Raw genomic sequence first — 26,395 nt, 5'->3', positions numbered from 1 at the left:
AGCAGATCATGGATGTTACAAGAGAGGAGGACAAATCAACGCAATCCTTGAAAATTAAACCTTGCAAGGTTTCAGCAATACCATTACTCTTCAGCTAAAGCTGGTTCTCTTGCAGTTGACACTCAATATCACACACGCACACACAAGTTTATGTTCCTATTGCACATAAGGAAAATAATCCTCTCTTGGTCATTTTGCCCTTGGCTCAGAACACAATCCTTTTGCTGAACCACCAAGAAGCCTGAATTCAGTCTGACCATGTAATTTGACAGGCTCCAGACTGCCAAGGAAAGGAGGTGTCAAAAACTCCTGGGTAAACTACTGTTCCTTCTCTAACTATTGAATGAGTTATGGGCTACGTCGTGGAACACACAATTTTCTGTCTAGAGCTCTGAGAGCTGAACTAACTTTACTCTCACCATTTGACAAAAGATGGATCAAAGAGCTGGTTCATGTCAAACTGGAGGGCTTTCTCACATCCGAATGTAAAGAGAACTTCAGAATGTTATTGGGACCTTAAGCTTAAAGATTGAAGGATGTGATGCTGCCAGCCTCAAGCAAGCATCTGCAGGAGATTAATTTCACAGAGACTGAAAAAATAGCAGCGTTCAGAAGTTTAGTAACGTATATAATTCAGACAATAGTCAGAAGCAGGCAAAAATACATATGCTGCATATTTAGTCACTCAATATGTTGGTTTATATGATCAGGCTCTGATCTCTGACTTTCCTGGCTCAAACTCTCTTGTGTTTAGACACCTGATGTTTTTAAATGAGCAAACTTCTAACACAAAAGGAAGAGTAGTTGTGACCTGGAAAGCCTTTAGCTGTGTTTTCTCGCTTTCCAGCATGGAGGAATCTGTGTCACAAAAGTGCCCAGACTGTTTGCAGTAATGAGGACATAGTCAAGGACCAAATATATTTGAGGATCATACCAACTGTAAACTTCGGAAAACTGTGCTGTCACAGCTTGAGATAGAAACATTGCAGTAGGACACCATAAGATGCTCCAATTACTGCTGTTCATATTGTACCCACTCAGCACTTTCTCCCTTAGACTACCAATCTAGCATTTTCATGCACTCTACATAACCCCACCAAATCTGTTTCAAAGGCCACAATTAAAAGGCTCTTTAAAGCAACACTGTAATGCTATATTCTATAAAGTATTACAACAAGCATTATAACAAAGTCAGTTCTAAAGTTTGATTGAAAGACAGAGAAACAAGTTCCTATCCTTGTAGAAGGTTGCTATTGGATGTCTATACCAAGCAAACTTCTGCTTTCAGTCAGCATCCAGACTTACTAGGCCTTAGGGGAAAAAATCAAACTTAGTTTCCTCTCAGTCAGTATTGGTTCTCAAGTCAATAAATCATAATATTGACCACAATAGAAACCAGTAACTGTTTAAGATCTTCTTCTGGCTTTTAATTATAAACACTGAGGAAATTTGTCAATTCCTGACTTCCTACTCATATGGAAAAGCTTTTAAGCATTCTGCGTAGACCACTGTCTATCAGACTCATCACAGTTATGGAACTAAAACATATTCCACCAACAACTCTTTGAGCATGTACACAGGATCTTTAACTTTGGGTACGACTTTGAACCCAGTGTCTGCATCTGCTCCAAGGATAGTGAGGACAGTGAAGATAATAAATAGCATCTTTTTATGTTGCAAGAGTTATTAATTCCAGTCCTATTGTTAAATTTCTCGTGCTCACATAAAACTGCAGCTTCCAAATACAGGGAATGTCAAGAGAAATCTCTGTGCTATTCCATAACTAGAAAGCACTCCTGGCCAAGTACTTTATCATTTGGAAAGAAAGCATATGAATAGCATTGAGAGACAAAAGAGACAGGTGAAGGAAAAAATCCGGACTATGAGACAGCACAGTTTGTATGCAGCTGATAAGAGAAACACGCAAAGTGAATTCCTAGCCTCAAAAACCAGATGGGAATCCTGGCCTGGCTACCTCATAACACAGGCTGAAATTATGGAATAGATTACGTCAGCTCAGATAGCAGTCTAGAGATCTTGGGAGAGAGTATGGTCTTACGAGACACTACCTTGCCAGAGAAGGTTGTCCTCCCATTGTGTCTGTGCCATTATGTTTTGTGTGATCTAGCCAAGCCACACAAATATGCTTGTCACAGGTGACTGCTATCTGCTTTCCTCACATGGAGGGAGTGGATGAAACACCAGCTTAAAAAGACTACTTTGTAGAGATCAAAGTAACCAGAGAGATAAACCATCCAGAGATCAGTGCAGGTGAGTGAAATGAGAGCTGGAAGACAAACCAGGTGGCTCATTATTACTGGGCTGAAATGCTTCTGTACTGTATTTCAATTTTGTGCTTGTGGGTGTTTTGTTTGTTTAAATTAGAGATTTGCTGTTAATGTTCGCAGCGAAGAGACTTCTGTAAACTGAAGGATCATGGTTCAGATGGTAAGAACTGCGTATTTCAAATGTTGTCTAAATACAGTCTAATTAATACATAGAATCTGAAGTCATGTTTACAAAACCAATGGCAGATGAAATAATCACCTGTTTGTCAGACCTTGTAATTTTTCTGATTACCATATGACCTTCAACTGATATTTTGGTGGTCCTTCCCCATATTGCCAGCAAGTTGCCAATTGTACAACACAGAACTGTGTAGGCAGACAGGTGAGCAGAAGAACAAAGCAGACTTCCAAACCTCAGCATGGATCTTGATTCCAGAAAACAGGGTATGTTTATTTTCTTATATATTGACACCTTCTGTTACATAAGCAAGCCTTCTATATTCCATGCCTCAGTCCATTATTAAGTTTAGATCTTTTATTAGGTTTTTATTTGCATAGCTATCTTACTGCATGTGTAATGTAAAACATACTACTTACTAGCTGTGCCTTAAAGAGCAGAGATCTAGTTCCTTAAAAAGCAGCAATACTTTCTCCTGGAAGTTTTAAAAGAACGTGCACTTGAACCAGAATATGACAGTACACTTTTTGTGCATGTGAAACCACTTATATACATCAGAAGGACTTGAGCTTCAGGCACAGAACCAGCCACTTTCAGATTTTAATCTCAAATCTACTCTTGGCTTCCTGTACAGCAAAGGACTCTTTCTTCATTTCAACAACTTTAAACCAAGGTGCAGTGAGAATTAAATGTTTACACTGCAATTTGAAAATATAAAGTGCTAAGAAGGAGCACTTAGGAAATGAACTTTGTAAACTTCTTCCTTGCTTCCATGGTATCCACCATCCTCAACAGCCTCTTATTTCATATACTCATAGAGTACATAACCTTAAACACTCACTCACTGTAAACTACATACCTCACTTCAGAACTGATGTACAAAAATCAGCTGTCTGAATACCTTAACGCTTACGAGAGTTTCCTCTGGACTGATCATAGGAGAAATGACTTGTTATTAATTTCCACAAGCTGAATGTATTTTAGCTTTTATGTTTTAGGAATATTTTATAAGCAGAATGTTAGTTATAGGAGTACCCAGGAATACAAGAAAACATAGTTCCAACTCCCTTCAGTAACCTCAGCACATTCCCCACCAATTTTAATTTCAACTGTCTTAAGTGGGAGAGCTGGGGAGAGACTTAAAAGTTTTCATCCTCTTTATATTAAGATGAAGATGTGAAATCACTGCACCTGCTCTCACATACACAGAGCCCTCTCACTCCTTTTGGATGAGGAAGGGATCATTTGCTGCACATTTCAAAACTGGTGGCATTTTAGAGAATCACAGAATGGCCTGGGTTGCAGGGACCTCAAGGATCATGAATCTCCAACACCCCTGCCACAGGCAGGGCCACCAAGCTCCCAGCACCACACCACTCTCATAGAAAGAGCTTCCTCCTGACATCCAACTTAAATCTTCCCTCCCTCAACTTAAAACCCCTTGTACTGCTGTTATCTACCCTTTCAAAGAGTTGACTCCCCTCCTGTTTATAGTACCCTTTCAGAACCCTATAGGTACTGAAAGGCTGCAATGAGGTCACCCTGCAGCCTTCTTTTCTCCAGGCTGAACAAGCCCAGCTCCCTCAGCCGGTCTTCATAGGGGAGTTCCTTTTTAGTTCCTCCCCTGCTCCAACATGTTAGCAAAAGGCTGCTCTGATGAGTCCACTAGAGGCACAGATAACGATAGCTGAGCTGTGCATACACATTTCTAAATCACATCTCAATAGTTTAAAAGCTGCTCAATAGTTTAAAAGGGAACCTGAAACAAACACATGTGCATGCAGTTTACATTATGCAACTAATCAGAACATTAGTTATTCTGATGGTAAATACTCAAGATGTGTAAATATGCATTCCTGTATAAGTACAACTGCCTCCACACATTCTTGTTTTATTTCCTACAAGTCTTTCCTTTAATGCACTGCTGAGATTTTCTTGAATACAATAACTCTGGTGTTAAGATCTGAGCATCCCAAGACCTCATCAGCAACAGTTGCGTGCTTGTGGTGAAACAGGCTGTGTCTGCTTATCATACTCCAGTGCCTGGCACTCATCTGCATTTGCTCCTGATGCTCTGCTGTCAAGGGAGCTAACATTTTGCAGGTGGAATGGCAGCAGCAAGGGCCCTCTGAATGCCCTTGAGCTGTGCAAGGCAATTAAAGAGGCAATAGGCATGAACTGGAATACATGAACACTAGGAAGTATTTCTGTGCTGTATGGGTGATGCAGCACTGGCATAGGTTGCTCGGAGGCTGCAGAATTTCATTCTTGGACTTCTCCAAAAGTGTCTGGACATGGGCCTGAGCATCCTACTGCAGGCACTGGAGCCCAGGATGGACCAGATGGACACAGAGGTCCCTTCCCACCTCAACTGTTCTGTGATACTGAGTGCTTACAGGGAGGGACAGAGATCATCATTACAAATTGTTTTTGCCACAGGTGCCTACTAAAAATCTCACAATATATTTTGATATGTTGTGATAGATTGATCTCTAAGACTGGGAACAGCTTTCTCTGCTAAAAAATACCACCAGAAAGCTTGCAGCTCAGACTAGCCCATTTAAAGCCTCCAGAACAACTCCCTCACAAGTGGCAAGTCAGTTCACCACAGTAAAAGCAGACAGGATAAGCTGCTCTGGGCTGTCAAAACCTTTCTAAGGCAAACTTTTTCTCTAAGAGTTTTTTTTTGTGCTGGTCACAGCTCATGTCCTGCTTTGTCTGGTTATCCTGCCAGAAGCATAAATGAACTCATAAGAATAACAGGAGGATTAGGTTAAGCTTATTTTTAAAACGTTTCCCACAAATTCATCTCATTTGCCTGCTTATAAACACTCTCGTTCATCTTTTCTGTGTGTCTAATTAGGCAGGATATACTGCAGGTGGCTTAAAATAGGAGCTGAAATATAGTAGCTTTGCAGTTATGCATGTTAAAAGAAAGGTAATTAAAATTTCATGCTATGAGCTGTAAACTGATCATCTCAAGGGCCTGAAAGGAATTTCTCCACCATAAATGACATGGCACAGTTGGCCAGCTACAGTATGGGTGTGTTTCCTCTTCCTTGCAACAATTACAAGCTTCAGCCCAAGGCAGAATATGAGATGGGATTGGTTAGTTTCCTGAATTATTTATTGATAGAAATAGCATCTTTGTATTTTATTTAAAATCAATACCGCAATAAATTAAAACATAAAAAGCTAAAATTAAATAATAATAAGAAAAGCTAGCAAAGAAAGCCTTGCTGTGAACATGTCCTAGAAGCTAATTAAAATAAGATCGAACAGAGGTCTTGGACTCTGTAGCAGCTGTAGTTAAAATTCTACAGAATCTGAGAGAGGCACAGAATATACTGTAAGGATGCTGACAGCTTATCTAAATAGCATCCTTCCAAAAAACAAAATTTATTTTTGCAGTTAAGAAGAATACTTCAGAATAACAAGTATTTTCACTTTGGGAGTGGATCAAGTTGCACTTACTGACAGGTGGAGTCTTTTAAAACAGTTTCACAAGGGAGGATACCACTCTGTTCCTCCCCACACCTGCTCTTCTTTTAAAAAAAATCATGCATTGAATTATATTACTGAGACATCAGGGATATTTTCCAAGAAGTGAAAGGGCCTTTTCAAAAAATAATTTACACAACAGGGATGTGCTTGTGTTTTGCCAAAAAGTAATAGTTGGAGTGCACACTCATGCTTACTGATATAATGGCACTTTAAGACTGCAGTTCTAATAAGGACTTTGGGGATGGGCAGCTCTGCATTATAGAAGCTAGGCCTGGGATGTGTTTAAAAGCCTATCACATTAGCTTTGAAAAATGCAAGGGATGGTAGTACCAAGAGTTTTAGAATACTTCTATGAAAACATGAAGGGTGAATACCCTGAAAGAATAGTACCCACACAAAATAATGAAGGTGGACAGCATATTTTTGTATGGCTTATCCAGATGGTATAAAGACAACCAGCAAATTAGGAAAGGCTCACCTGGAACTCCACAGTGGAGGAATCTCCAACAAGAAACCCTTCCCCAGTGGTGGTCAGCCCTTAAATGGGGTCTGGGAGAGGTGGAGCCAGACTCCACCCTTTCCGGTCACACAGGTGCATTGCCTTCACCTGTGCTCCTGCAGCTGACTCAGTGCTCACCTCAGGTGATCAATCTGTGGTTCAGGCTGCAATTCAACAGTTCCCATACAACACCTCAGAGCCGAGAAGAAAGAAATACAAGTGACTTCAGATTAGTGAGAAAGTTGTGCATGGCCAGCCAAATTATATTGCCTTATTCACAAAGCCACCTCTTAGATCTGACTCAACTAAAAAGTGACAGGCAGACAGGATCTGGGTTCCCCAGTCTGGATACATTTCACTTTCTTTCATTATTGGAGTAGACAAAATCTTCTGTCTCTGAACCAGCTTAATCTGTGGTACAGAAAATGGCAGAAAGACTACTAATGCACAGTGCATTAGTAGCACAGGACTAATGATGCACAGACCTGTGTACTAAACCTGGATAGGTCAGGGACAGTCATAATGATGAAATCATTTCCTTCAAATATAGCGAAGTTCCCATGGCCTTCAATGAACCAGGATTTTATCCCACAACTCCAGGGCACAGTGGACCAAAAAAAAAAAAAAATCAATGAACTAAAAAAATTAAATCCAAATTAAAAAAAAAGCCTAACTTATTTTAAAAGCAATCCAGGAACAACCTTTTCTGCAAATGCTTTCCATACTGGCAAATAAGAAGTGCATTTATGGCACCCTACTTGTTCTGTTAGGTCTCTACCCCTCTCCCTGCCTTCCCTACCATACTTTACAATCACTTCTGTCATAGTCAAATTGACCTTACACTTTCACAGAGAGTCTTACATCTGTCAGACAGAGGGCAAAGCAGAAGACAATATTTTGTTATGAAACACCTGACTTGAATTTCATTGAGACGAGTAATAAACCACAGACAAATTAAGTTTTACTAGGCAGAAGCAGGTTTTTGTAATAAGCCTCTATATATCTGCATGCACGATAATCATAAATTGAGCCCTTTCCTGGCAAAGAGCAGAAAAAAAGCCTCATATTACACTTGCAAGCAGTAGAAAAAAATATCTTTCAGTGTAAAGAGACAGCATCAGGTAGGGCTGTGATCATGTAATTAGTAAGAAAAACAGACACATTCCAGACATGCCATCCTTTGCAGCAAAGGAAAATTCCCTGAGTTTTAATCACAGAATAGTATGTTGCTTCATCTGGTCTTCCTATAAAAATATTTCCTTGTTAAAAAAAATAAAAAATCATTAGATTTCCATATAGGGAAGCTCAAAGTGGGTCATTGGGGAAGCATGCGTTTTTTGGCTGGAAGCAAGCCATGGATGGTCCCAGGTGAATAGTGTCTGTCCAACACCACAGTCTTGTCAGATTTTGGAGCTCTCTCCACCCTCCTCCTCCCCTCTGCCCGTTCCCAATACCTCAACAGGAAAGGAGACATCTGTGAATCCTCTGGCACTGCTTCAATGTTTTACAGCTGTAATAACCACTGATACAAAGAGAAGAATGTTTTCAAGCCCCAAATTCCTGAGGTATTTTTTCTAAACAGACACAAGTAGATGGGGCTTGGTTACATGAAAAATACCTCACCAGGGGCAGGGGTATGGGAGAAAGATGAAGAGGAATCATGATCCGCAGATAATCGAGCTCAGCTTAGGTTCAGATTTATCTTTCCTAACCACTCAACCTATTTGTCCAAATCCAAGCTTCTAATCCTTAAAACTAAGCAGTACTTTTCTGGCAGCTTGCACTAACTCTTGCCTAATTCAGATGAAAAATACTACAGGAAGAGGCTTAGAACTGTGTTGATCTATAGGTTTTATATATACATACAGTAGCATTTTCACAGTACTCTTTATCATCAGTATATAAGTAGCAAAGTTTGATACTTGCTTCTAGGAATCACCAAGTTCATCAGGCACCACAAAGTTTGTTTTCTCCTACTTGTTAGTGGTGTCAGGAACCAGAACTCAGTCATGGTGCCTCTAACCTGTGCATCAGCAAGTTCACCATGGCATTATGCAAGGTTCACAAGTGGGAATAACTTCAATTCCTATAAGGGCAAAAGTCAAAGCAGCCCAGCCAGATGCAGAGAATGTGTTCTCATGCACCTGTACTTTTGTAAGGTTTGGGAACACCAGCTCTCCCATCCCATGTTCAGGTTTATTTCTTGGCACATTTCTCCAATATAGATCTATAAAAGATCACCTTGTGTAAGTAGAACAACATAAAGCAGAGTATTTCTGTACAGAAAACTTGAGTTATTAAACATTTAATAACTTAAGCAGCTGAAACTTGGGATCACTTCAAATAGTGAAAAGTTACAACAACACTGAACAGAGCAGACTGAGAAGGGGAGCATCTAGCTCATGGGAAACTCAACTCCTGGTGAAGATTTGCTTAAAAAAATACGATTATAATTTCAAATATTTTTCAATTCCTTCCAAACCAGAAGCTCCCTGGGTTGCACAGCTGCTCAGTGACAATTTGCCCAAGAAGCTGAGTAAATTGTTTCAACCTGAGCTCCTCTATTCTGTGGTTACACTGCTGTTAGTTCTCAGAATTAGAGTCAGATTCAGAAAGGAGGTCAGACACGAGCAGGAGCATTGTTACCTCATCACAAAGGTGAGCAGGAGCAAGAGAGGTGTCTGCATGGGCACCATCCACAGCTTCATACCACCAATATGATTTTTGAGCCAGCATTACTAGCCCTGACTTGGGCACAAGGCAAGCTGTGCTATCAGGAGGTGGAGATACAGCGGCTGGGGCAGGAACTACCCCAAACAGCATTCAGGGCTGTAGCCACCTTTCAATTGCACCACATGAGTCTCAGAGCTGCCTGGCTTCAGCTGGAGCAGTGCAGGAGGCTGCTGTGCCCACATGACAGCCAGGAGCAGAAAACCTTACAGGGAGGATTTTGCAATATGTGCCCTTGGCAGAAAACAGAAGGCTACAGAGACCCTAATTCCAACCACTCCTTGAACACAAGTGGGCCTTTCTGAAGTCATTCTTCAGCTGACATTTCTTTTGCACTATCCCGCTGAGTGAACATAGAGGCATAACCACATGAATTTTACAGCTGTAGGACATCATTGTCAATGGGAAAAAAAGCCCTAAAAACTTTTGCTTCAAACCCTTGGTCTCCATCTTTTAAATAGAGCTTGTAATTAACTTAGTAATGCTGCAGTTCACATGTTCTTTGCAGCCATTCATGGCATATCTGTCAAACCTAATAAGAGGGAGCTGAGGGGCTATACAACATTGCAATTTATGCACTTATGTACAACAGTAACATTTTCTTCAGTTAAATGGAAAGTTTGAGGAAAATTAAGCGTCTGAAAAGTTAACTATGCAAGGTTAAGTGATTAACTGAAAAAGAAACTCACTAATTCATTACGCTGGAATAAAATCAGCACATTCAAAAGGAATATTTAAGACAAGAACTGCAGAGTTAATTTGCAGTTCCCAAATGTCTTGGATTCAAGTAAATGGATTACAGAATCAGAGTCGTTTGAGTTGGAAGGCACCCTTAATGGCTGTCTAGTCCAGCTTCCCTACAATGAACACCTACAGCCGTATCAGGTTACTTAGAGCCCTGTCCACTCTAACCTTGAATGTCTCCAGGGATGGCACACCCAAAACCTCTCTGGGCAACCTACTCTGGTGCTTCACTACCCTTATTAAAAACCTTTTCCTAATATCTAATCTAAATCTACAACTTGGAAAACATTTCCTCTTGTCTTATCATGAAGCTATGTTAAACACTGCTCATCATAAAACATTGAATATGATTACATTTAGGTGTTTGAGACAAAAAAACACACCTCTTACAACATCTACAAGAGAGAAAAAGGTGGGTTTTTTTGTATGCTACTGAAAATTAGGAATATAACAATAATACCAACCATAACAAAAAATTAACTGTAAGAGTAAGAATAATAAAAAGACGTGTCACGAGCACAGTTTTTCCTATCTCAAGTAAAGAAATCTACTGCATGGCAAAAGCAAGACATTAAATATTTTCCTAAATTTATGACAGTAGTAGGAGCCTTAAGCAATGCTTGGCTAGCTACCCATGAACTCAGCTGCCATGTACACATATTACAGATGAGTGACACACTAATACCATGTTGACGCCATATTCCAATTCTATCTCTGATACCAATTTATTAATAAGCCTCCTTATAAGGTGTGAGGTAAACAACTCTCAAGGATGGTACTTCACAAAGATATAGTATAGATGATGGTATATTTTGAGTAGTTCTATATAGATAGGATACAAATAATACAAAAGAGAAAATGGCTCACCTTCAGGATGTCAAGGCTCACAGGGGACTCCACATGGGAGGGATCTCCGAGAAGAGATCCTTCCCTGGTGGTGGTCAGTCCTTAAATGGGGTTTGGGAGAGGTGGAGCCAGGCTCCACCCCTTCCACTTACACAGGTACATCACCTTCACCTGTGGCCCCATGGCTGACTCGGTGCTCACCTCAAGTGACCAATCAGTGGTTCAGGTCATGATTCAGCAGTTCCCATACATAAGGGCAGATATTACTAAGGGTATTAGCCCTGTGACTCCTTTCACATTGTTTCCTTTAGCCCAACTGATTTCTGTACAGAGCAGTGCTGCTGCACCTCCATCGCTCCCATCTCTACACCCTCTGCTGGGTGCTGCCTGCTCCTATGTCTCCCAAAGAAACTTCCAAGGATGTTGGCCATGGTTGAGCAAAGGAGATATGGGCTATACCATGAACTTGTCCCCAACACCACACGGCTCCCTGGCCTCACTTGCGTCTCACATCTCCATGCCCCTGCTCCTATGCAGCTCAATTACATACAATGAGGTAAGCCATAGGAAAGACTTCACTGAACACTGTAAGATCTCATTTCTCAAATCCCCCCTAAGGTGAATACCCTGAAAGAATAGTACCCACACAAAACAACGAAGAGGGACAGTATATTTTTGTACAGCTTATCCAGATGGTATAAAGACAACCAGCAAATTAGGAAAGGCTCACCTGGAACTCCACAGTGGAGGAATCTCCAACAAGAAACCCTTCCCCAGTGGTGGTCAGCCCTTAAATGGGGTCTGGGAGAGGTGGAGCCAGACTCCACCCCTTCCGGTCACACAGTGCATTGCCTTCACCTGTGCTCCTGCAGCTGACTCAGTGCTCACCTCAGGTGATCAATCAGTGGTTCAGGCTGTGATTCAACAGTTCCCATACACCTCCAAACCCCTAAATCCTAATTCAAGATCTTAAACAATACCATGATGATTCTTGATAATGTGGTGAGTTTTTTTGTGTTAAGAGCAGCATGACAAGATGATATCACTTATTATTAGTGCTGCTTACATTAAAGGGCAGCTTCAGGAGTCTGAATGCAAATTATCTTGCATTCATGATCAAAATATCCCTCTCTAATGTTTTTTTTTTTTTTTTGTCAAGGTGTAATCCAGGATTCTTATCCATATTTATGAAAATAGATCAGAAGTATTGGTGATGACTATCACTGCTTAATCTCTTCTTCACACAGAATTTACTAAAATCTCCTTTACCAAAATCTTCAGAATTGTTTCCCTACTTAAACTTGCATCTGTGAAGTTCAACCCTAAGTGTTATTTTTAGAGCATTGCTTAACAATACTGAACAATGAGCAATGTGTGAAAAGCAAACAAAAAGAATACTAATCTCAAACAAAACACAACAAAACAAAATTAGAAGCCTGTAAAGCGTGTCTAGTTACAATACAAAGAGTGGTATAAAATTAGATGCTAGGTTTGTTAGTTCAGAGTCTGGACTATTTCAAAATCCTTTCTTTTAGTCTTACATTGTGCTTCATTTTTCCAGGCGCTTTACAGAGACACAAGTCACCGAAGTTACAACATCAAAAAAAGGTGAAGGGTAAGGTGCAGAACCATTTCTCATGAGACGTCAAAAATCTATCAAGGTCAAACTCAGCACTTAGTTGTTCTTAACCCCACAACCATGCAACAAGATCTTTACACTTTCAAACATTAACCATATCCTTTTCACCTAACAACTGAGGCAGTCTTGCTGTATATGTTTTTTGGATGGCTAACAAAAGGAGAAACTACAGCTGTAAAAAGAATGAGACTTCAAATGAATTTGAGATGTCTTCACAGAAATTTCATCAGTAACACAGTGTCAGACAAATGTTTGCAATGTATTGTTCGCTGCTTTTTTTGGTATTTGGAGAAAACACACCCTAGTTTGTCAGGTTCCTGCTGAGTTTATTTCTATTTCTGAGAATTCTTACTAGCAGCAGGTCACTAGAAGAGCAGCACAGTGAAAATGAGGCAATGTTGATAATATAGGCAAGAAAGACCAATAAAAAATAATTCTTCGAGAATGCAGGATTTTAAATGGAAAAAAATCCATAATATGTTGGAGAGCAAAAACTGAGAACTTATCCCAATCAGAGAGAAGAAAAACAGAAACCTGAAAAAAACCTGACAGCAACATTCTACTTTCTTCAATGCTTTTGTTACCAGAAGCTTGTTCATAATGAAAAAATAATTGGAAAAATTTAGTTAAACCAACCATGGTGTCTCTGAAAAACATTCAGGAAAAATGCAGCTCCCATAAGTACTCACATTATATATGTGAACACACATATATATTTATATGTGTAAATATTTCTAATAAAAAGCTCCAAATGTCAACCTACTTGGAGTAATTCCCTAGTACAAAAAATGGCCAAAAATGGTTGTTACAACTTTGTCAGTTTCTAACAAGCAGCAACATCCTACTAAAGCTCTTCATTTCCTTCTGACTTATATTTTATCTGTGACTCCCATATTTGCATCTGAACATTCTAATAACCAGTGAGATCTAAATAGAAGCAAACGAACAGCCACTTCTGACAGGATATGATGGTCCTTTCAATGTAAATTCTCCTAAGAGAAAAATAAGCTTTTCTCCAAAAGGACATAATCTAATCAAATACTTGCTTGATGCCATTGTCTTTCCAGGACAGGAGACAATATTGTAAAGGAACAGAAATGCTTAATGGTAATTCTCATGTGCAAGATTTTTTTTTCTGTCTGCTTTAGCCAATATATAAATCATTTTCCACTGTAGTGTCAGGAAGTGTATTGCAGTAAATCAATCACAAACTACTTTTAAAAAGGGACAAAAAAAATCAACTGCAAAATGAAACAAATCTCTATATGCCTGTTTTCCATTTGTATTGTCATCACTTACCTTCAGAGAACGATGGAAGTGAGATGGGAATGCTGCTGAAATGCATCCAACAGACTCTCTGTACATGTGTTAGCATCTCTAGCGGCCTCTGCTGTGTCCCCAGCCATTGGAAAAGACAAAGTATTACAGCCTACCCACTGTATAATTATTACTTTTTGCTGGGCTGCTAAGCTGGGATATTCTATAGGAAGCTAAATGCAGAAACACAAATTGCGTGATTTCTTTCAGCATTTCCTGGTACTCAGCAGTATTCTGCTAGAGTAGATAAAAGTCTTTCTGCCTCGTTATAAAAGAAGAGGAAAGGCAATTCATGAGGGAAATGGAATCATTTTAGAAAGCTTTTCCTAATAAGCTCAATAGTTGAGCAGATGTGTGTGAGTGGGGAAAGCTGGGAGCACAGAGAGCAGGCAGCTCCATCCGTCATCACACAACTGTGACTCGGCTTGCTTTTATCTTTTATGTCAGGCAATCAAATGAAAAGCCAATTTTATTTACTGAGTGAGGGGCAAATAAACTCATGCCAATTAAAGAACAGAAATGATGTATCTGTGGTTTAGACTGGAAACATTTTAAAAATAAAAACTCTTAAATAGTTCACTCAGACAAGGCTTCTGGATCCTTTTCTGTCTTCGTTTGCTTCTATGGCAAGATGGGCATGGAATGAACATTTTGTTATCTCTGTCCTTTCAAATTTTCACACCCACAAACTACACCATCTAAGAGGATGAAGCAGTACTCGATATCTCTGCTTTAATTAAGCGATTTTCAAAACCTTCTCAGGAAGAATTCCCGGACCACAAGCAACAGCAATTACAGTCAGCCTAAGCTTTATAGCTGACTTTGAAATTAGAAGGAGCTTACTGAAATGTTTTGAAGTCTTTTGTTACTTTTCCCCTTTTCTCAGTCACCAAAAGCACTTTTTTTGTTCTCAAAGTGGTCATAAGTCTGCCTTTCTCCCTGTTAGCTGCTCCAGTTTGTATTATTAGCTTAGGACTGTCATTTTCTGATCCCTGTGTCAGAAAAATGTTTTATAACATAACTGCAGGCATAAGTGTAAGCCTGTTCACTAGTTCTTTGCAAAGCAGCTCAAAACATGCACTGAAATTACTGAAATTGGGCAAATTTTGTGTACTTTTTTTCTCACACAGTAATTTTTATTCCCTCTCTTCAGCAAGCCCCACTTACCGGTAAAAAGTTGTGTAATCCACCGTCGAATGACAGCTCTGAAAATCCCAGGCTTTGAGCTTCTGGCATTCTCGGTGAGCCCGGAGTTTCACCCTGACAGTCCCATGGCAGAGCTCAGGCACAGGTTTCCTCTGCGGGCGACTGCAGAACTCATTAGACTCCACACGCCACGATTCAGCAAAGTCGTCCACGTCAAACTTAAAATTCCCATCCCCCCCAATCAGGTCATCTCGCTTGTGCCCATTGTAGTTACCACACAGGCCACAGAGCCTGCCCTTCAGATGTGGTGCAGCCATGACTTCCACAAAACTGTCTCCGTCCCATGAGATTTCCAGGCCTAACAAAGAAAGAGATGAGACAAAGAGACACAGTTTCAAAAAAGAAAAAGAAAAAAATAAATTGAAGTTCATAAACTGTACATTACATATGTGAAACAGCGTTTAAGGGCACTTAAAGCAATTGGTTTATTCCTGATAATACTGTTAGATTTCTATGTACCTCTCAGTAAGCACCTCTGGCGAGTGCAGTGTTTCTTCAGTCACAGTTTATTATAATATAGTTGTTCCTCTCTGTGTTTACTTTTGTTTCTTTTTGCTATTGAATGGGGTCATCCTAAAAAATCCGGATCCAAGGCAGAACTGCTCTCAGCACTGAATGATGGTTATTGTGATATTCAGCAAATTGAATTTTCTAAGGCAAACTTCTATTAGATTTCAGGAGTGCCAGAATTTCAGCCACTGTCACCCATTGCACAAGTCATGGGTGTACAAAGATGCCCATGGGACTCTGACAGTGAAAACATTCTTATTCTCTTGACTAAAGAGCTAATACTCATTTGGGTAAAGACAACCATTCCAAAATCAGTACTTTGTGCAGACAGAGATTGAAAGATGAAAGCAAAAAGATGTCAAATGATAAAACTGCTGTAAGAAAGCATTCTGAAATGGGTTCAGGTGGGTCATTAAAAAAGAGTTAATTACCAACCTTTTGAAGTTGACAAGTCAGTAACATGGAATGATGGTAGACATGGAACATTCATCTAGAGGCCAGGATTTAAGTGCCCTCGTACAATCTGTTTTACAGTAAGGTTTCATACTTCCAGTGCATCAAAATCAAAATTGCTTTCTGCGGTTGAAATCTATTTTATGTCTATACTCACCTAAAAACTAAATGTCTAGCTTCAGTCAGCTATCTGTGTTCTCTCTTTAATGGAGAGAAACAGGTAGTTCGAGGATCACAACATAGGTGTCTAATACAGAGGGAATAAACTACTTTCTGAATGTCCTTCTGTTTCCAGAAACATTTTAGATGGTCCATAAAGCAGGTGGAGGCTAAAATTATAATTTTAACCTGAGTGAATTTATATGAAGTGAATTCTATCATCCAAGCAGTAAATATGTATCTCATAAAGGAATGCAATTTTGATATTGTAAAAACAACACCAAGCATCACTTAACTTCCATCCTAATATGGCCTTTGTCTGATGAATGCTAATGCTTCGCAACTCAGCAGTGCCCTCCATCTGAAGAACAAAAACTACTTTGCTGATGTTAATTTATTCTCATTAAGTACCCATGTGAGGCAGTTTTTTAAGGTAAACAAAGGAACCTGCTTTTAAACAGGATAATCCAGATTTTACTCTCCTCCGCGTCTGGCCAAAAATACCAAACATCACCGCACTGCGGTGCAGGACCAGGGATTCGCTCCAGATTTCTGCATTTGCTGTGTGGGCTGGTTTAGCACCACCCTTTCCTCTTGTAAATCAGCACTTGTCACTGTGCAATCCAAATCCTCCTCTATGCTCATGCAAATAATTAACATACCAATGATTCAGTTTGAGGATGGAACCTTTCTTTTTGCAGCACATCCCTATCATCACTGTCTCCTAAGACAACTCCTACCCTATCCATGGAGGATCAGGGTGAGGCCTAATGGGCCATAATCACAGAATCATTAAGATTAGAAAGGACCACTAAGATCATCTAGTCCATGCATCAACTACAAGAGCCCCTCGATGGCTGTAGAAGGGGTGCTGTGCCATCAGTACAGACTATTCTGTCCCTGTGTGATTTACACCTATCACCAAGGGTTTGGGAGATTTACTCTGCAAGGTTTGAAGATAATTCAGCATCAGTCAATCACCACAAATTATTTCATCATGTTTTCTTATTGTTATAGATATGCAAAGATACTACTAATACATACAATGACTTTGCCTGAAAGCAGCTTCAAATTCCCCCATAATCCCAGAATGGATTGGGCCCCTTTCTCCTCCAGAGGCATTTTACACTGAACCAACTGAGAAATTGTGCAAGACTACATTTGTTACTGAGGCCAGCACAGTGGCAAGGAGGAAAGCTGCCTTTTCAAGCTGCTTCGTACATTATCATTGTTGGACAAATTCAAATTCCAGCTGTCTTTGCTTCTGACAACGTTGAACAAAACAAAACACAGCTTGATTTGGAGACACCAGATTAATACTGCTGTGCTGGCATTTAGAAAAAAACTTGCCATTAACATATAAACTAAGATTTTTTCAGACTTGAGAATCATGTAAACTTTCTCAAAGTTTGAAGTATCGAGATCCAAGTCCTCAGACAGCTCTCTTCAGAAAACAACTCAATTTTTAAAGTAGTTTTCAACTTCTTCCCCCAAATGAGCTCCCTCAGAAGCTGCTGACTTTATGGTAGAGTCACAAAAGTCAGGTTAATCATTTAATAGTAAGTTTTCTTTTATAATGTCTTCTTTTTCAAGTTGTGACTTACTGACTTGCAGTGAAATCACCTGTACTTACTACAAAAGGCTAACTCTAAAACAATCCTCAATATCTGTGTATCCTTGGTGAGACACTGACATCTTGTCATACGTTGTCCTGTGAGCTCTAGATATGCAGACACGAATAACATAAAATTTTGATTTCTAACATCAACATATAAAAATGCACACTTCTAAAACTAGACATCCCTGCTCTGATTATGGGATTTGATTCATAAGAGTCACAGTTTAACTACCAGCAATGGGCATACTTTCTCTAGTTAGATATAATGTAATTATATTAAATTTGCTGTAATTGCTAAGATGCAAGCTTAGCATAGGAAATTCATCATGCCAGGTTGTCTTTAGCTTTACTAACAAGATATCTAGCTTTAATGAACGGCCTAGAGGTTTCTGCCCATAGTGGAGCTTCTTCCATTTTGGGGTAATGAGGAAGGGTATTTCATCTAACACGTATAACTCTGTCAGTACCTGGTTGCCCCATGCAGTGTGTGCCTTTTGTTTGTTCACACGCAGAAAATTCAGTTGGTTTCTGTAAACCAAATAGAGCTATGACAGATGGGATTATGCTATGGAGCAACGTTTAAAATGGTCTCCTTGGCAGACAGAAATTGTTTGGAAGAGTTTCCTGGTGCCTATAACTGCCTCTCTTTCCCTCCCAATGGATGAGTTTCCCATTCACTTGGACAAGAATCAGAATCCAAGTAAGTGGTGAGACTAGAAGCCAAAGGATGCAGCATCTGTCTCATCTGGAGATGTGCAGAAAAGGAACATTCTCAGAGTTACTTTTTAGTATATTCCAATTTTCCTCTTTCTTTGAAGGACACTTAACCAACTTGTTACTTGATTTCTTAACTTGGCACACTATGTGCTCTACTGCATTTAAAAGAATTTCTTCTGGATTTATGCACATCACACACTGAGTTTCACATGCTGGGAACTCCCATCAATTGTTCTGCATGATTTTTCATGGTAAAGGCATTCTCAGGAACTGGCAGATCATTCCTCCCTGAAGATTTAGGGCCAACGTGGTACAGAAAACCTCAGCAAAGCAGATACATGAAAAAGATCCGCACAGAAGAAAAAGAACAGCAACAAAAAAAAAACTCCTGCACTGCAGGGACAGATGAAATAACATCAATCCTGTTACCATCAACTCTTTTGTCTTAATACATTAATACACTCATTGTAGACAAGGATTAAAGACTATGCCAGACAGTACCAGGAGTACCTGCAAGTTCATGGTGCAAGAATTGCCGCTGTGGCATCCAGAGATAGAGCTCATGAGGAATTCAGGAACAAACAGGTTTTCACAGGAAAATGCCAATTCATCAGAAATTAAATGCATCAGGGAGGGATATCAGATTCAATGAACTTCCAACAGAACCCAGGCATGGCTCCAAGCTGGTTCCATGCCAGCTCGCCTGGTGGGCTGTCTGGAAGCCTGGACTCTCAGGATATGTAACTCCAGGGCAGCCCTACCATGCAGACTGCCTTGTAGCCAGGGACCACAAGGCTTCCTGAAGCGTTGGTCTCCTGTTTTAACCAGAGCTCAACTCCCAGCAATGCAAAGGGAAAACCAAAAGCTATGGGAATGCTGACTGAGCTGTAAGCACCAGACTCTACACTTTCCAGCCCAATTTTACTTTCAATTTTTCTTCTAGTTCAGTGGCTTTGCTTATTTTTCATTATCCTCTTCCTTTTCCTCCACTAGGTTGAGAAAGCATTATTTTTTTAAAAATCCATGTTTCATTTTGAAACAGAAAATTCTAATTTTTTTTTTCCCTTGGCATTTGGAATTTCTTGTGGAACAGAAATTTTGTCTTTAAAACAGTTCCACTCAGCACATTCCTCCTCTCAACAGCCTCTCTGCTGCTTATCCTTTCCCAGCAAAATGGAGCTGTGTTGTTCTCTGCCTCTTTCCACATCTTCTGTGACGAGGGAAGGAGGACTTGGCCTATTGTGCGGCCTTCAGTAGAGAGAAACCTAATCCTTCTCCGTTAAGGGGAGGAATTATTTAGACTATAATTTGCAGTGATTACACAGTGTTTGGTATGTTGTCATATGCCATGTTTGCACTCCCTCTGCCAACACATGGATGAGGATGTGTGCAGTCATTTATTAAGCTTGCACCAGAGACAAATGGAAAGCGGGATTAGCTGTCATTCATCTTCAATTGAAAACCTTTCCATGGCCTGTGGTTGGCTAATGAAATCCACATCGCCAGTATTCATAGTGTTCAGCTGGCTGCAAAGAAAAACCCTCAAGATGCTTTTAATTAGAAGTCGTGAATAATGGTCAACTTGTGTGCATTTTACAGACAGCCACAAAAATCTACATTGCCACTTTTAGGAATGAACCCAGAGCTGGGATCCACATTATACAGACTTACATTTCAAGGGGATATATGAACAGGTGTCTAAATTCTCAGTTCAACAGTGGGTGCTAGTGTACCCCTTGAAAAAAAAAAACCAACAAGCCTCTAGATAATGAGTATGACTATGCTTCATGCTTGTGACCATACCACTCCATAAGAAAGACTAGCTTCACTGTTTGCACATGGCATTTAATTGAATTAACAGTAAATAGTATTCTCACTGAAACAGTACTTCACTATTTTAGTGAAATCTCCCAGGACTACAGTGCTACCTAACACATGCTAATGAGGAAATTCTTCCACTCAGTATTTATCTATGCGAGCATACTATAGTCTCAAAATAGTTTATCAAAACAAATGTAAGTCTTCTGGTTTAGAATTTTGACAATAAATGTATTCTTTAGGTCTCTGAAGACCTGAGAATCTGCTACCTTTCCTCTTCTTCCTACAAAAAAATGTGCAAGATTTTCTGAAGTTTCTCATTTCCCTTTGCTTCTGATGCTGCAAAGTATGTTCCACATGGAGAGACTCTTATCCAAACACAAAGTAAGAACAAAACAATGGCATTAAACAGCAAATCAAGCCTTGGTATTCAAACAAGGATGTCCATTTTAGCAGGTAGCTTCAATGAAATGCAGCTGCCATCAGGCCTCCACTCAGCTCCTCTGCTCTGGGCTGAACCAACTAAGGGATCTCAACCCCTCCTCACACACCTTGCCCTCTAGACCCTTCCCCATCTTCACAGCCCTTCTTTGGATGCTCTGTAGAAGCTTTATGTTCTTCTCAGACTGTGGTGCCCAAACTATATGCAGTGTTTAAGATGAGGCTGCACAGCACAGAGCACAGTGGGACAAACCCTTCCCTCACTGATCTGGCAGTGTGGACCTGATGTACCACCCCTGGGTACGGTTGGCCCTTTGGGCTGCCAGGGCACACTGCTGGCTCAAATTCAACTTGCCATCAGCCAGAACCCCCAGATCCCTTTCCACGGGGCAGCTCTCCTGCCTCTTGTCCCCAAATCTGTACTTATGTCCTGGACTGCCCCACCCCAGAAGCAGAATTTGGCTCTAACTCTTGCATAATTTCATGCACTTGAAGACTTCCCAGCCCTCACATTTGTTAAGATACCTCAGCAAGGCCTCTTTGCTCTTGAGGGTTTCAAAAACTCCTCCAACAAAGTGCCATCCACAAAATTACGTAAAATAACTTCAAGTCCTGTTCCATTGTCTTTAAATGATGACACTGAACAAACCACTCCAGTTACTTGAAATGAAAATCATGGCATGTTTCTCTATGCAGGTAGTTAATTGTCAACTGCAGAATGAAATATAGTCTAGGAAGTATTCTGCAAAGGATTCACTCACAGCTGGATTTCTGTCTGCTTGTAGGCTGAACTTTCTTTCAAGAGTTATCAAGCACTTGGGTTACTCAGATTTCTAATTAATTATGAAATATATTTTTTGTCACTGTTACGGTTTTATACCAACTGCTGTTCTTGTTGCACTTGAGATGTTTTCCTAGAAGACACGCACACAGTTTCCCTACCTGCTTTGGTTGTCACTTTCAGCAAATAACCATCCAAATCGATCTGAAATTGTGGTGTCTCGCAGGGTAGTGAAATACGTGTCCCATTCCACTTCACTGTGAGGTGCTGCTGGAGGCTGATGGTGTTTCTGCCCAGCACAAGGTCCACTGACTTTGTCCAGGAGAAAGAACGGGTCCGACGGGCATCGTTTTTCACCAGCACCTGGAAGGGCGAGGCAGAGGAGGAGCAGTCTTTTGTCAAAACGTACTGACATGTTCCCTGAAAGTTAAATGTCCGTCCATCAAAAGTGTTGTAGTGAGGGTCTCCAAACACAGTGCAAACTCCAGGCTCTGCAGGTGAGTGAGAAACAAAAGTGCTATATCAGGATCGATCAAAGCTTGAAAAAAGCAGTTGATAAGAATTTAAAGGATGCTGCTCTCAACTAATCATTTACCCTGCAAGGCAGATTTTTTCCGAGGACCTATTTGTATGAAAATCTCGTGGTTTTAGCAAAAATCTTTCCCAAAGCAAATGAAAACTAAATGCCAATCAATCCTTTGGTCAACATGAGAAGGTTAACCTGTAGCTAGGAACCACAGACAAATCTTCCAAACTACAAGGCCCTTAAACATAATGTACCACTTGAACAGCTGATGTTGTTGCAGTGCCTGTAAGACTGTTCAATTTCACTGACAAAAAATGCAAGCCTCATTCATGATATCAGAGCAGGCAGGTGTCCGGGCAATGCAGAGTCCATGTATCCCTGGACATGTGTGATGGGAGCCTTCCAACTTGACTCCAGCTTTCCAAGCATTAAGTGTCTACTCTGACCAAATCATCTGGTCTCCTTCTCACTAACAGAGAGAAACAAACACAACTAGAAAGTCTTTCATCTCACTAGTTTTAGACGTCAAAATAGATGCCTTTTATTCCTAAATAAAAATATTTAGGAAGTTGCTCTCTGAAGGAGCCTGTCTCTTTCTGCTACCTGCACTGAGAGCTCATCTGGAGGCACTCCTCTCAGATAGTCTAACTCACCCATAATGAACTTTCACCCCTCACTTTCGTTGTGGGAGCAAAGCCTAATCCAGAAGTAGGATTCAAAATATCACCTGTATACTTCCAAGGTTCAGTTAGAATGTCCAAGATTAGGCAAGAGTGATTCCTTAAACTTAAAAGCCTTCAAGCCACTTCAGCAGGACCCTGTTCTGTCCATATTTTCCATAGGTGCATGTGCAAATATTGTACATAAATAGGTATATTTATATTTTTTCCAAATCTTCTGTAGTACCACTATTTCATTGCTGAAATCTATCACTAAGGAAATATGATCATCATTTACTGTACACATACTTTTTTAATACTACAAACTGTCACATGTTATTTATACAAAACTGGATTTTAATGGTTATTGTTCTCTCAACAAAAGCCAGTAGTACATGAATAGCATGATGCAATGACTATCTAAGGGCATAGTATCTCTACTAGTTATTTGCATTTTTAGAATTAGAGGGAGATGACTTATTGATGCTTGCAGCTCTATGCTGGTCAGAGAAACCACAATTCTCAAAGGCAGAACTCGTCCACATTCATGTCAACAATTCTGAGTTACCCTGCAGTTACCCAGCAATTGATTGAATTGCTTAGCAGTTGAGAAGAGCAGTAATTCGCATTTCAGCCTTTGGGTATAACAATAGCTCCTAACCACATCTCATTGCCTGTGTTCCTGGAAGAAGGAAGCTCAGGACAGAGAAATGTACACTGCTGCTGCCAGATGAATACCCATGGGCTTAGGCTGCTATTGAAAGATGACGCCTGTTTTAGGGGGACAGCTTGATACAGTAAGAAAATTTGGCTCAGTAATCAGAGAGCTGAGAACAGCATTAATAAAAAAAAAAACAAAACAAAAAACAAAATCCAACAGCTCAGGGGGATGGAGAATACCAGAGAATACAATTTCTTAGCTGAAAAAATTATCATACAATGTCTTCTCTGAAGAGGCAGCTAAAACAAAAATGGGAAATTCAAGCCTACAAAGAAAGAAGGAGGCATACATGTTACGGAGAAGAGACACAGAATTTCTATGATGGAGTGTAATGTAGTTCTGACTAAGCAATATACCTTTTGCAATTGGCCTACTTAGCCTATGGGCACCATACCACACTAAAGCACCTGTATTGTTCCTGATGTTTTCACTAGCTTCAGTTAAAGGCCATCCAGGGATATGTATAGAAGATGTGGATGAAGGGGTCTCCAGGACACATTACCTCTCCTTTTTCCAACTGTAATGCAGAATCACCTATACCTACATTATTTCTGATATATATATGTACATACCCTGTTTTCATAGAGCAGTAGTAACATAAATGCCATCACTACCTCCTGCAGCTCTTAATGACCCTTACTGTAAGGTCTTAAAACTCTAAATCCAATCTTCCCCATTGCATAGTGCAGCACCATCACAGAAGGGGCACCTGGATAAGATTTGTAATGGACTCCTAGCTTGCCACATCCATTCTTTCTCCTTAAGCCTTCGGTTAAGCTAACAACTATTCTCGCCATCATTAGCATTCTTCTTTACTATGTTTCATAGCTAGGGACCAGAAGCTGTGATTTCTCAAGCACAATCATGTCAACAGATCCACTTGAATTCAAAATCACAAAATCACAGAATTGTAGTGGTTGGAAGGGATCTCTAGAGATCATAAAGTCCAACCCCCCTGCTAAAGCATGTTACCTAGAGTAGACTGTGCAGGAAAGTGTTGGTTGGGTTTTGAAAATGCTCACAGAAGGAGAATCCACAACCTCTCTAGGCAGTTTGTTCTAGTGCTCTGTCACCTACAAAGTAAAGCTTTTGTACATATTGATACGGAATTTCCCCTGTTCCAGTTTGCATCTATTGCCTCTTATCCTGTTGCTGGCACCACTGAAAAAAGCCTCATCCCACTTGACTCCCAGCCTTTAGATACTCATAGGAATTGATAAGATCTCCCCTCACTCTTCATTTCTCCAGGCTGAACAGATTCAGCTCTCTCAACCTATCCTTCAGGTATGGCCCAACCAGGCGGAGTAGAAAGGGAGGATCACCTCCCTAAACCTGCTGGCCATGCTTTCTTTAATGTACTCCAGGATACCATTGGTCTTCTTGGCCACAAGGGCATACTGTTGTCTCATGGCTAACCTTTTGTCCACCAGGACACCCAGGTCCTTCTCTGCAAAGCTTCTTTCCAGCAGGTCAGCCCCCAACCTCTACTGATGAATGCAGTTATTCCTCACGAGGTGTAGGTCTCCACACTTGGCCTTGTTGAACTTCAGAAGTTTTCTCTCTGCCCAACTCTTCAGCCTGTGCAGGTCTCAGTGAATGGCAGCACAGCCATCTGGTGGATCAGCCACTCCTCCCAGCTTCACACCATCAGCAATCTTGCTGAGGATGAACTCTATCGCTTAATCCAGGTCACTGATGAATCACATATGATCAACATCTATGGAAGTCAGGGCCTAAGGACTTTAAGAAGTGCCAGAAAACCAAGATGCCCGAGTGTGCTTTTAAAAAGCATGCATTTTTGTGAATCTCCCTTTCCCATTACTAACAATAAGGATATCAATCACTGCTTTCCAAACTCCCTAAAATGATTAATTAATTGCTATTTATCCATAATTTTTTTTTTTTTTGGAAACTTCAAGTGAAAGGAACAATAGAGCTTCTAATCAACAGTACAATTTTCACAAAGAGAAAAAAAGCTTCCTGGTTTTATACAGAGACCATCTGACTTCACTGCTACTAAATCAAACAAATAAGTTTCTGATTTCCTTATGTATTCACGCAATTATGCTGCATGATGAATATTAAGATACATTTTATTACCTGCTCAGATTCTATTTCATTTTTTCAGGTTTTAATTTTTCTTTAAATATAATGAAAACTTTTCTGAAAACAAGGAACCTATAAAAACAATTAAGAGCCAAGCACTAGTGAAGATTTCACAGATGAGAACTTGTTTGCATTTTTAGAGCCCAAGAACTTAGAGATGTTATACACGTTACTATCCCACATGTTGGGAGAAGAACAGTTCCTCACCTATGAAAGTAGCTAAAAGGCAAGAACGAGAGAGGAACAAACATAATTCAGAGATGTGCAAGTAAAATTGATAATACCAATGGGATCCAAAGGAAATATTTATTTTTAATTTCTAATGTGTTATGCAGAGTAATGTTTTATGTTATGTTACATCGTGTCACGTCATATGTCAACTTGATACAGTGCAGTTAAAATAAAAAAGAATGTATTTTGGATTGGATAGCCGAGTGTCTGATCCAAACATTGCTGTTTTCTTTAATAACCGAGGAAATGGGGGAAGGAAAATCTACCTAAAAACAGACTGAATAATTGATTCTCCGATATCACTTTATAAAACATTCTGAAAGGTTTACTAAAATTCTGGGTTTTTTTAAAAATAAACCCACACACTGCAAGAGTGAGTGTGACAACTCAGGCACTGCCAGTAAGAACTGTCTGCCCTCGAAAGAAACCTTAAATACAGGGAGTAATGAGACTGCAAAAGGCAGGCAACATAAAAAGTGTTCCAGCCATTCTTAGGTTTTGAGTTGTTTGAGTGGGTTTCAACCACATCATATTTTATGATCAATTTGTTTCTGGATTTTATTGTGTTGGTGCTTTGTTTTTGTTTTCTGTTTTCCTCCTTTGGAAATAAAAAAGGCCTTTCTGCCTGTTTTTGAAATCTATTGGAAACACTTGTTCTCTAGTTAGTGTCATGTGTGACTTGCTCCTCTGTTGAGATGTAGTGG

General features: G+C 40.1%; 1 protein-coding gene across 1 annotated transcript in view; it reads right to left on the bottom strand.

The window, feature by feature from the left end:
• BMPER (BMP binding endothelial regulator) overlaps window positions 1-26,395 on the bottom strand; it is a 150,765-nt gene that overhangs the window by 29,487 nt on the left and 94,883 nt on the right. Inside the window, exons 12-13 of the mRNA XM_065752353.1 lie at window positions 21,610-21,939; window positions 14,913-15,249 (exon numbers count right to left, since the gene is read on the bottom strand). Of these exons, the coding sequence (XP_065608425.1) occupies window positions 14,913-15,249; window positions 21,610-21,939 (667 nt within the window). The remainder of the gene's footprint in view (window positions 1-14,912; window positions 15,250-21,609; window positions 21,940-26,395) is intronic.

Source organism: Cyrtonyx montezumae, unplaced genomic scaffold (genome assembly GCF_038088225.1).
Source record: "Cyrtonyx montezumae isolate F1298 unplaced genomic scaffold, pur_monq_1.0 scaffold_8, whole genome shotgun sequence".
NCBI classification, from domain to species: Eukaryota; Metazoa; Chordata; class Aves; order Galliformes; family Odontophoridae; genus Cyrtonyx; species Cyrtonyx montezumae.
This window is presented reverse-complemented; position numbering and strand designations above follow the sequence as displayed.